Source organism: Melopsittacus undulatus, chromosome 9, assembly GCF_012275295.1.
Source record: "Melopsittacus undulatus isolate bMelUnd1 chromosome 9, bMelUnd1.mat.Z, whole genome shotgun sequence".
In the NCBI taxonomy this organism is placed as follows: domain Eukaryota; kingdom Metazoa; phylum Chordata; class Aves; order Psittaciformes; family Psittaculidae; genus Melopsittacus; species Melopsittacus undulatus.
The window spans coordinates 29,313,898-29,326,907 of record NC_047535.1 but is presented as its reverse complement, the minus strand read 5'-3'; the positions used below and the strand labels follow the sequence as shown (position 1 = coordinate 29,326,907).

The window sequence follows — 13,010 nt, the reverse complement described above, 5'->3', positions numbered from 1 at the left end:
AAAAGCAATACTCTGCCTTTATTATTTTTCTTCTTTTTCACATCATCTGTCTTTCTCCATTTGCTCAGACAAAGAAGTGATAAAAGGGAATGATGATCTGTTTAACACCACAGGAAGAAAGATGCATTATGAGACAAGAGAGACCTCTTGTTTACAGGGAGGTTTTTTGGTAATTAGCCATTTGTAGAGGAAGATGAGCCTCCACTCGTAAAGTCAGCGTGCCATAATTTAGGGGACTTTGAATGGAACTCTAACATTTGCCTGGATTGGAAATGTCAATTGTGTGCATTTAGGAAATAAATAAAGGGCTGTTTTTCTCTTTGCAGGAAGCAGACTGAACAAAGACCTGAGACACTATCTTAACCAGAGGTTTCAGAAAGGATCACCGGATCACGATCTGCAGCAAACTATTAGAGATAACCTTTATCGCCATGCTGTGCCTTGTAAGTAACAAAACACTGACCCAGTGGATTACATGTTTCATTTCTGGGTTTTTTTTGATGCAGTCTTCATATGGTGGTATGCACATAGGGTTCGGGTAGGGTTGATAAGGAAAACAGTTCATCCCTGAACTCTGCTTTTATGATTACCTTTTTGGGATCAGTTGATGGTGATGCTTACTTTGGAGAAAAAACCTTTTAAACCAGCCATTAATTAAATGTTTGCCTTAGAAATAGTCTTCATTCACACCATTGTGGTGAGTGTTCTTTTATTGGATTGAAACCTAGGAATAAAAAAAAACCCTGCTTGTATTTTGATTTCCTTAGCAGAACCTTATTTCTAATGCTTATTTAACTTGTGAAATTTAACAGCCTTTTATGGCTGTGTGCCATTGTAGCAGGCAACTGCCACTGTGGGGAGGTCATCCTCAATTCATGTAGGAGATAAGCAGCAAGAGGTAGTGAAATTGAGAAAGAAATGCTCTTTTTCACTCAAAAACCCCACAAGCAACCAGAAGGAAAATGGAGATGTTTTGGAAGGTGTTAATTTTTAGAATTTCAGAATCTTTACTGAAAATGAGGCTGTCCTTGCAATTTTGGGAAGATATACAAGGAGTGAAGAATGATCCTGCTTCATAGCACTGCTGTTTGTCATTCTCCAGCTGCCAGGATATGCTATTCTAAAGAAATGTTTTTTCTGCTTAACTGGGATGAGCTGTGGGAGTGATGTCATGCCTTTCAGATCAGACTGGGATAAGAACTGATAAACATCTTAGTTACAGGATACTGAGATGAGCAGCCAACTATTTTGAAGTTTTCTATCTCAACATGAATCAGAGGTTCTTGATCCTGATAGACTTCTGTAAATGTTGAATAATGATGATGCCACTCAAAAATCAGTATTTGCCAACAAATATCATATAGTGGTATGTAGAGCAATAGCCATTTTCAATCTAAGTGTTGCATGCAGGAGAACTGTGTAGGACCACAGTTAAAAGTGTGGTAACACTGACAAATGTTGATTCTTAGAAGAGCAGATGCTGTATATCACCACTGAGTTTATTCTCATTTTATCAGTGTAAAGCATGGACCAAATGACATTTAAAGTGTTGTGTATGTATATAAAGAGTAAATATAAATTATTATTTTCTATTGAACACTTCCATTTTCTGTTTTGTCAATGTGAAATATGATTAGTTTTCAATCACCTAACTTGCCAGGGTTTTTAAGGCATACTGTGAAAAGTGCCTTCTAGGAGAACACATACAATGTTTGGATTGGGAGATGCAATGTTGTGATGCTAATGTCCTTCTGCTTGTGTATTCTATTCCAATTTCCAAAGCAGGAAATAATGCAAACAAATGTAAGTTCTGTGGAAACATTTTGGGCATTACCAAGGTTACATTTTGAAATGCTTTCCTTTGATTCTTTTCTCTGATGTATTGATCTTGATGGTGAGCTAAACTGCTTGGACTCGCTAGAGACTTTTGGTTTAGAATTAAGAGCAATGAAAGTGATTCCTGCCTTTTAGAAATAGCTGGAGGAAACGTTGTCGATGTATTAATAAGAACATCAGTACTTATGTTGCATTTATTAAACAAATGGAAAATCTAGGAAGTGGAGTTAGTTATTGTGTGTTTCCATACTTGGAGTTTTAAAGCAGTAACATTTAATTTTGTCTTCATGTACTATGATGATGGTATCAGCGGTTGCTTTTAAGAATGATGCTAATATTCATATGTACGGTGGGTTGGGATGCTTTACAGGTCTGGAGATTAATCTAGCTGTACACTCGTATTTTTATTCCTTGGTACACGTGACCAGTAAATCCAGAGCCCTGGACCAATCTCAAGTGCTAATGGATTATGAAGTCTTGTATTTTAAAAATGGAATTCCCTGCTGATTATGTGGTAAACATGAACAAGAACACAAGGTCACTTGGACTGAGCATGCTTGGCTTGACAGCTGCTTTTTGTTGCACTAATATAAAGGCTAAATGAAGTGATAGTTAGTAAATACAAAGTAGAAGAAGACAATGTTAATCAGCTCATCCCCAGAAATTCCAGGAAGAGCTGTGTAGTTCAGCTCTGATCAGTTTGTTGCAGGGGGTGAGAAAACCCATAGGGCTTCTGTTTCCCACACAGCCACGTGCCGGTTGTGTGCTTGGCTGATTCGAGCACCGAGTGAAGACACAGTTTTAGTTTTTGTAGAAGGTAAAGGTCAAGTAGAGGGGAGGAAAGACGCAGAACATTTGACTCAACCTCTGTTTCAAATTGCAATGGCACACTGCTTAAGTATCATTTAGATTTTTAGTTTAGGGGAGTTGGTTGAGAGTTTGCTTTATTTTCTTGTGAACAGTCGAGGGTAAGAGAGTGGGATGATGTCTGCTCCCAAAGGGGATATGAGCGTTGCCTAAATGGGTGGACAGGGATGGTTTTCCAAGAGGCCAGAGGACTTCATCCCTAAACTTTGAAATGGATCCAGAAATTAAAGTATTATTGAAAGAAGTAGGTGAACCACATGATTACTTTTACAGGCTGAAGTCTTCCTCTGCTCCTCAGTGGTCTCTACCCTTCCGGTGGGCTTCCTCTGAGTCTTCATACTCTCAGCTCTATCCTCTCCATTTTCTGCAAAGATCTGTGGTGAACAACAGCAGTGACAAGCTTCCAGGTGTCCTCCAAGTTTTGTTGTTGTGCTGTCATGGGTGCTCTGATGTTACTGTCACACCAAACCCATGGATTTATTTACAGACTAAAAGCATTCCCTCTGGAATTTGCGACTTCAGCATCATAATCTAGGACTGAGCCAAAGTAAGGAGGAGAGGCAGGACACCTTAGTTAGGTATTTGGAAATGCTTATGAAACCATGCATTTACAGTGTGCAAATCTTTGAAAGAATTAGTGTAGTTCAGCCAGTGAACTAGCTTTTATTTCACCTGAACCGGCTATGTCTCATTTCCTTCACTTTCTTCCTGATGCTGTCATTTCACTGCTAACTTCATAGGCTGGGTCAGAGACTTTTTTTTTTTTAAGCTTAGGAAAACCACAACATCTTAAACTTGAGCAAAGTTATTCTCCTTAAGTGTTAAGATAAATATCTGTTTGCATTCCTAGCATGTACGATCCACTGACAAAACTAGACAAAAACCTCAAGTACATCATCCAGATTAGCAGGATGTTGGTCCAGTCTCTATCTATCCCCTTTGCCTTGTTTTCTTTTGAAGCAGCACATTTTTCCTGATTTCTGATGTGCCTAATGAAGATCATCAGAAATAATGCTCTATTTGTGGGCTGGTTAATGGCTCCATTGAGCTTGGAGTGGACTGAGAATTGGCAACCATTTCATGATTACTGATTGGCCATGACTGTACCAAAAGTGCTTTGACTGATGCAGAAACTTTGCCCAAAGCTTATTTTTAGTGTGAATTTCACTTATTCCAGCTCAGTTTTGCCAGCCTAAACACTTAATAGCCAAAAACCAGGTTTACCAACTGTGTGATTCATCTTGCTGGGGCACCTTGTAGCGTGTCTGAGTCCACCTTTGTTAACTGAGGTTGGTGGGACTTGCATTACATCTTATTTGCGGGGAGGCTGAAAGTCCATGATGTAGTATGTGTTGACATCCTGCCTTTATGTTTCAGAGAGTACTTCAGGAGCAGATCTCCCCCAGACAGGACTTGTACATGTGAAGATTTACTTAATGTAAAATGTAATTAGTTGGAAATACACGTAAGAATATATCCGTACAATAGTGTTAATTGAGAAAGATATGTGATAGCAACTTACTTTAAGTGAGCGTAGCAGTGTGTCTAAACCACTGCTCACGGAAGGCTGAACAGACAGGATTATCTTCCTCATTTTGAAGTGATGGCAGAGGGCATCTGTTTAAAACAAACAAGCAGTACTAGCCATTTGTCTTTACTGCTATTCGCAACAACCTGACAGCAGTTTTCTTTTTAAAGTGTATCGAATAGAATCAGAGAGGAGATACTATTTCCATAAACACTTATCTCAGCATGTTGGTTTGGATTTGGTGTTTTAGTTGGTTGGTTTTGATGTGTTTGTTTGTTGTTTTATAAATTCTTTCCTCTGAGCATGCTTACTTGATTCTCCACTTGTTTCAGTCCCATTTGATACACAGAGGCAGCTATGGGCAGTCTAGCATCTGTACCTTTACTTGCCAAAACAGTGTATCTGGTGCAGGCATGACTGAAATAACAGATCAATGGTCCCCTCACTATTCATCTATAGTCTTTATTTGTCTTATTTTAGTACTGTGCAACTCCTTTCTTTGCCAGACTGTAGTCTTCAGAAGCAAAACTCTGAAAAGTACAAGGTCTATTTGATGGTAGATGAAACGGGGCCAATGTAACGGCTAGACTAGAGTTAAGTCTTAGATGTCAGCCTAGAAGCTGTGTGTCAATTTCTTCTTTTTACCTGCTCTTCTGGATTTTAAAACCTCAGGAGGTCATAATTCAACAGCTGATTCACTTTCCCAAAACAAGTACATGCCCTGAGATTAATTGGCTGGACATTTCAATGTTAGAGATTTACCACTTTCATTTCTGCTGTCTTTTCTCTCACCTTCCCAGAGTTTGATCTGTTCCTCTGTCTTCAATTACAGAACAGCAGCTCCAACTGTTGTGGTTAGTCTTACAGGGGATTGTGGAGCAAAAGAGAAAGAAATGGATAAAAGTCAATAGTGTAAGTGTTGAATGATCTGTAAGGAGACTTAGAAAACGACAAGGACACCCAGGCACCTGGCTGGCATCAGCTACCCCACATTTCAGTGGGAAATGTAAGAATAAGTTTTTTACTCCAAGCAATCTGCTGGTGCAAAGGCAAAGTCCCCTTAAGGAATACCAATAATGCTGAACAAGGAAACTCTGCAGTATTTATGGGACAATCTTTAGTAAGTGGATGTAGATGAGCACATTAAACCTTACTGTCTAATTAAATGTTTTAATAAATAATTGAACTACCAAAGGGTAGTTTAGTTGCTCCAAGAGTCAGATAAGCTGCTACCTGCATAACCACCATCATCTGCAGCTAATGGAGGACTAGAAAGACTGAGTAAGCTGAGGTGTGATGGAACTGCTGTCAAACATGCAGACTTAGGTGATTTCCCAGGATAGCTTTTAAAGGCCTGTAGCGCTGGGCTCCCTGTAAGTATTCTGAACCTCAAAATGAATTGGTAGAAGGGATGTGCAAATCTGCTTACAGAAGGTTGTTTTCTTTAGAATATTGACTATAATATTGTATCAGTGTACTGGGAAATTGTTGGAGTGAAGCAAAAAGACCTTTATGCTGCAAATGCATGTGTTTTTACATGTGGGGATATTTGAGTCACAATTTCGAGGTTATTTTTAGTTACTAATTTTTATTAAGGATAAACAATCACTGACAGTGCACATTATTTTTATTCACAGGCAATAAATCATCAGTTTATGTACACAAATGTTCTCAGAATTCTCTAAAGCTTCCCAGACCTGCAGCCTTCTTTATTATCCAATACCTTTTGTTGCCGTTCCTTTCCTAGAGGTGTAATTCCGCTTCTGTAATGAGAAAAAGTTGCATTGTCCATGAAATATTCATTGGAAAGCCACACCGATAAGGTGCTGAAGAGCAAACTGATCTTTTCTTTCCTAACACATGAAAAACGATTGTTTTACAAGATTTGTGGTATGAAAAAAACTTAAGTATATTTTAAGTAGCGTCCTTATCAGTAGGGTGCAACATAGAAGTACCAGCAGTATGTAACAGTAATTTTTCTTGAGATTATTTGCTTGTGGTTTAATCTAACTCTGAAGAATGAGGAATATTTTCCATGCCAGCTAGTTTTTTACTTTAATACTTCCTATATTTAATTTTTCCTATATTTCCAGCAGGGACTGTATTCTGGGCACAACTGGTGGGTTTAGAAACCCCTTGTAGCTGTGTTCCAGGGAGCGCTACAGAATTGCAGCAGAGTCCCCTGCAGTTATCAGGGTTATAATTATTTCACATATTATTGAACCAGATGTGATTTCACTTTAGAGAGAGAAATAAATGCCCTGTTTGGGATAACAGGGCTAATATTTCTGTAGTTTAGTTCCTTTCCATAGAAACTCATTTGTGTTTAACCTAGGAGACTTTGGACCTTTTCTTCCATCTGGTCTGTCCTTTCAGATCAATAGTGCATTTTGTGCCACTGGAGCTATTGGGTATCATTATTATTTTTTTTTTTACATTTGGAAATAAATACACTTACAATAGCAAATACCTCTCCATCTGCTTACCCATTTGTGAGGAATAGCTTTTTTGTGTTTCACTGTACACCCAGCTGAAATTGCATGAGGCACCAGAGAACATTGCAAAGCAGACGAGCTCAGCTTCATAGGCTCTCCCATGCCACTTTCCAAAGGAGATTTGGGTAAGAAGTGTGGGAAGAGATTACACAGCTAGTTTTCTTTGTTAGTCCCCAGTGTACTTAATTTTGGGGTTTTTTTTTCATTGCAGTCACTTTGTACTATGGCAAAGCATCTGCGAGTGGGTATTTAGTTAGTGCAAACAACGTGCATATGTTTTAAAATGTAAGGGTTTCTAAGGTTGTGAGTCTCTGGGAAAGCTGAGAATAAATTGGAGCTGAGAACAGGTACTGCTGTTTGGAGGTAGAAGGGGTGGAGGTGAATTGCCCCATGTTGTGTACTTCAAAACTGGCTCTGTCCTGACAGATGATGTCTCAGGGTCCTGATTAGAGCTTTTGTGATGTCCCAGCGTTTGATTTTATTGAGGCAGTTTGATTTCTTTTCAACCACCATCATGTATCTGTTCAAGGTTTACAGTGTATTGATTATGCTACCAGCCAAGAGAATGAATGTTCCAGGCAAAAGGAACAGTTTAAATTGAGGAGAAATTAAATCTGTAGCTGTTCCTTAACCTGTTTTTCCATTCATACTTGCATTTGTGATTCACATTCGATATTTCATGACTAACTCCCTCTAGAAAGCACCCATCACTCTGTATAGGTATGTTTGTGCTTGGATGTGTTGACATGTATGGTAGTTTCACAGTTACAAAAGCCCTGTGCTTCTATCATCAAAGATGGCAGTACCTAAAAGAGGACACCTAAAAATCCCATTTAAATTATATTATTTCTGTCCAGTGCATTACCTGCAGTGTACTGTGGGCAAAACCAATGGCATTGTGGAGGAGGAAATGCCTGTGTGATTCCCACTCGTGTATCTTGCTGCCTTGATAGTCTCTGAGACCAGGAAGTCAATGGCAGATGCAACCTCCTGATGGTTTGATGGGGATGCAGACTTGCTACATTTCATCTTCAAACCATTATCCTTTTTTTAACATTAGCATGTTGCTTCACATAAAGCATACTGTATTTGTCCTCTAAATCCTTTCTCTTTTTATTTCAGCAGAGGGGAGATTAGCCGTGTAATCATTTATAAAGCTGTTTAGATTCTGCTAGCTGGTTTTCTTTGTGGAAAGCCATACCCAGTACCTTTACTAGGAGTAACCCTGTAAATTAATCTTCATTGATTTCCTTCCTCCCCCACCCTCAGTGAATAGGAAGGTAGGAAAAAAAAAGTAGAATAAATATTTCTAGTTCTGCCCCTGTTGAAGGAGAAATAAATGTTTCCTATTATTCATAACCGCCTAGATGTATCCTTTTCTTATAATGTGCTCTTGGATAATTAGAGCTTTGAGTTATGAAGTCAAGATTCCTGGATCATTGCCAGAACAGATTTGTTTAAGGGGGACACTAGTTCCTTGAATTCCTTTTAAAGGGCTTTGTCATGTCCCAGGCTTTATTTTAATTAATGGCTCTTTGAAAGGCTAATGTATCTTCAAAATGAGACGTGTATCACAGAGTAATCAGGTGAATGGTGAGCTAGCAGTTCTGCTTGCAGGGTCTTTTTTGGAGATAAAGATGGAGGAAAACATCAAAGACCTGTGGAAGCTTCACCTATCACTGAATTTTATTTCATGCTTCATCATTCATTCACTACCTGCACTACTTTAAACTTCAGGTTTAACATTTCATTTACCAGGAGAAAAAACAATAAACACATGTTGGTAAAAGGGGGTCTATAGGAAGAAGCAGTATTGCTTATTACATAAATTGGTACCTCGTTCTTATTCCAGACCTTCATGGCAACTGCCACTGCAGTATGCATTTTTCTACCAAATTTAAAGCTGCTTAATGGGAGATTGTAATAGGCTAAAAATGTGCAGGTAACCATTGCTATATTAGGGATTTGAAGTGGCAAACCTCAGAACTGAGCGGCTGGGGCAGGTGATGGGGAAAGGAGGAACTCCAAATTAAGAAACAGCTGCTTTTAGCAAACTCTTCCTTGAATAAATGAGGAGATGGATATTTATAAATGCAGCATTACCATCTCCTGCTGTTCATAGGTCTTGAATTAGCAATCAAAACCTTGAAACTGGGTATTCTGACTTTTCATTTACCTGTTAGATTCTGAGCCCTTAATGCTGTTTTTGTTCATATTTTACTAAGGTATAGGGGTTTTGTATTTTTGTTCAGGGGGGCAAATACACAAGAGCTGAAAATGTACTTGAACATTGAGCAGGTTTTCAGCTCTCCTAAATCCAGGTATGTGTTGCAAGACATGCAAGAGTTTTGAGTTGAAGCCAGCAGGACACTACATGGCAGTGCAGAAGGAGGAAGGCTGAACTCAACCATGGAACAGAGCTGGACCCAGTTCTTCCAGGAATGTAAACATCCCATAATGTTCATAAATATCTTTCCCATTTTTGCATTCCCATAATTTTACATATTTGTGTTTTTATCTCACTTCACCTTCTTCAATCTGCAAACACACTGTTTTCTGGAAGGGAGCAGCTGATGGGATGCGGTAGTGCTGCTCCTGTGTAACTAACCACACAGTTAGGAGCATCACGTTGACAGACATTCTGTGAATTGCCCACATAATAGAACATTGATGATACCATTAAAGTGGTAAAGTTAATATTATAGCACTATTAGATTTCTCCCTCATTAACTCTGATCTGATAAACAACCTCTGGCATATTTTGAAGGTAATAGTCACCTTATAATCACTACTGCTACTCTATCTGGCATTTCACGCTCCTCTAGATTTATAGTTCTTTTGTCATCTAATCTGTACTTACTCCTTTATTTTTTTCTTTGAATTTGTGCTTACAAGCAGACCCTTTCCTGGAGGGCCCTGGATGTGCAATTAACACTTTTCAGCAAGAGTAAGGACTTCCTAAATTCAGTTTCTGAGATTTAGGACAAAATCGGTTTTAATGAATAAAAAGGACTGAATGTTCAGGAAAGCACGATGCAGACCTCCAAGGGTGTTTCAGTGCTGGGCACTAAAAGGATTGGAACAGGGTAATGCTGGTAGCAGTGGTTGTGTTCTTGGCTTTTGCCAACAGATACCAGAGCAATCTGCAAAATCTTACTGGGGATGTGGGGGATGAAGAGGGGACCAAGTGGATGCTTGTGGCAAGGGGCTGTGATGGGTGTTGGGCACAGCCCTGCTGCCACATGTCTGGGAGCTGGAAAACTCCACTCTTAAAAGTTAATCCTCAAGCAGCAAACCCATGAGCTGCAGTTTAACTAAGTAACCTTAGCTCATCTCCACTGGCAGAGAGGCTTCCATGGAGGTATCACTTGCCTCCTTGTTTTCCTAAGTGAGTCATGGCTTAATTAGAGCGCTGTCTCGAGGAGAAGGTGGTTGTTATACATTACCTATCACAACGTGAAAGTGGAAAGCGACGCTGAAACGCTGACCCTTAATCTGAAGTGCACCATCTGTGTTTTATTTCCACATCTTGCTGAGTTTACAGTTATTTGAATTCACAGTTTGTTCCCCATTTGCTGTTCCCACATGGTAAGTGAATTGGATCCAAAACGTACTGATGAAAGATTGAGAAGTCTGTTGGAGAAGTTTGTTCTTACCTACAAGAGTGCTCTATCTCACACTTCTTCCACCCTGGGAGGTAAATCCCAGCTGTAAAATCTTGTCTCAAGATGATCTTTTTTCATGGTGGGATGTTGGGGTTACTGTAAGGGCAAAGACTTCTTTCCCCATCCTGAAGTACTTTATAGTTTGCTTCTTTCTGCTCAAGAAAAGGTAGAGAGTTCTAAAGAGTATTTGCTTTACTGTTCCAGTGGATTTGTGTGGATGCTTCTCCTCTGCTGCTTGGCACTGGAGCACCACCTTTATTGAATGTGTTTTCTTCATTAAGGTGTTTGGATATTAAAATAAGACTGAGTATAATATAACAGAGGGAGCTGTAATTACAATTGTAACAGTTTTCATGGTGCAACTTTGAATTACTCTCATTTTAAAATAGGCAGACAGCTCGAAACCAGGTTGAATTTCATCTGTTCTCCTTTGCCTCAATTTTTTGCCTACTGAAGCAATCATTTTCTTAAGACATAATTGTAAAAAAAGATGTAAAACTTAAACATGTCATATTTCAAAAGCAAGCCATTCAAATGCTGAAGGCTGTATAAACTTTAAATACCTTCTTCTGGTTTTGCTGTAGACCACACAAGCTCTGAGAAATTGATTACTCTGGTGCTTGAAGGGGCATTCATGATACAGAAACAGAGGTTTGCATTGAATTTCCTTCTTTGTGTGTGGGACTTTATTTTGGAAAGAGAAAAAACCTTTAAACCCCAGATTAAAAATAAGTAATTTCATTGTTTCCTTCCCCTTCCTTATAAATCTTATGAAAGAGTTTCATAAATGATGGAGGAGATGTATTTCTTAATAAATGTAAAGCAAAATGCTCCATTTATATTGTTAAAGAAGAGGCTTTTTTTCCTGGAATGTCCCATTTAGGTGTTGCCTCACTGAAGTATCACACAGTGAGAGTTACAGTGTGGCGTGCGCAGGCTCATTTTATTTTGTGGGCATGAAGATGAGAGATGAGGAATTAAGAGTCATTTATTTTTGTATTGCAGTCTTCAGACTTACTGTATACAATACCCTAAACCCATCGTTATTGAAGGCTTTGAGCTTCCCATGGGGACCGTGAGCTGACCAGACACATACCCAAAAACCAGCCTAAGACTCAATGAGGCAGTTGTTGAAAGATTGATGAGGTGAATCTTGAGCAAAGAGTTTTTATCTCTTCTTTTTTAGGCAAGAGGCATATAATGATCCAGAACCATGGCCAGATAGGATTTGCATGAAAATATTTATGTCCTGTAAAACTGAGGCTGTTTTATATATTTATAATCAGACTAGTTTCCTGTTCGTGTGTGGCCATTTCTCTCATAAAGGTAATAGGGGTTTGCTGTCTGTCGGTGATGTTTTGCTCCCACCCAGGTCAAACACTTTTGGGAACTGTGTACTTCAGTAAGAGCAGCTGAAGTATTTGTGCTGTTGGGTTTGGCAGTAGAATAGAGATGATGTTTTTTCCTTATGTTGCCTGTCACACATATATGCTATAAACTTGAGAGCTGTCGCATTCATCCACACCTGCACTAAGCTGCTTTGCAAGTGATGGCTGTTACCTGTTGTGGTTCAAAACCTCTGCTTGTTAGAGCAGCATCAGTGTATGCTGTCCCCACTGTGCCATGGTCCATGGAGCAGGTAACCGGGCTGGCACCACAGCACCCTGTGCCCACCCCATCAGCACCTGCCATGTGGTCCCCAGGCTCTTCACAGCTCTGCCTACCTCGGTGGAGCTGCACATGCCCCAGTGAAGCAGCCAGAGCAGGTTTCTTTGCATGGTTGGAGTCCCTTGGAATTTCAGTACTGCATCTAAGCAATCCTGTCCTGTGAGGTATGTGGAAAGCATCCAAGACGGACACCTGCTGGCTCTGAATCAGTCAAGTGCTTTCTCCAAAATATCTTTGGCTTCTGTTGTTGATGTTTACTTTTAAAGAGATACAGGCATGTGTTGCCTGTAAGAGAAAGGAGGAGGAGAAAGAAACAAAATCAGTGCTATTGTCACTGGAATCCCTGCAGGTTTAAAAAGGGAGATGAAAGTTGGTACTTTAGGAGGAACTTGAAGCTCTTGGGACAAGCACAGCAGAAAACACAAAGATGCTCTATATGCCATCCGATTGTTTGCAAAAATGAGTGCTGTATCTCCTATGGAGAGAGAGACAGAGCTAGAAATACATATTCACATAGTCCCCCCATTCTTGTGTCTTGCAAACTAGGACAATACCATTTTGCACTTCCCTGGGCATATTCTCAAATAACAACTTTGAAGGTGACAGAGAAATAAAAAGGGTGAGGGAGAAAAGTGGGGGGGGGGGAGGGAAAGGGGTGGAATCCGCCTCCTGGTATTTCAGCTCTCCAGCATACACAGGTGCTTTTTAATCCCTCTGGCCTACATATTCCACAGCCCCTAGGAACAGAGGAGTCGTGATGTAATGCTCTTTTCCTCACACTCCCAGCTTAAATACAGATGGAAATTGTTGTCATGTGTTAGAAATGTCACCAATAATATAAAAGGCAGGCTTCTGCATTCTCCCTTTTGCACTGTCAGCTGCTGCTGCCAGCTTATTCTTCCCTCTCAAACCTATTGTCATGTGGCAGAAACCCTGATGTAAGTAAGCCCT

The 13,010-nt window shown here is 39.7% G+C and overlaps 1 protein-coding gene across 1 annotated transcript in view; it reads left to right on the top strand.

The window, feature by feature from the left end:
- MAGI1 (membrane associated guanylate kinase, WW and PDZ domain containing 1) overlaps nt 1-13,010 on the top strand; it is a 339,145-nt gene that overhangs the window by 169,686 nt on the left and 156,449 nt on the right. Inside the window, 1 exon segment of the mRNA XM_031049169.2 lies at nt 327-443. Within this exon segment, the coding sequence (XP_030905029.1) occupies nt 327-443 (117 nt within the window).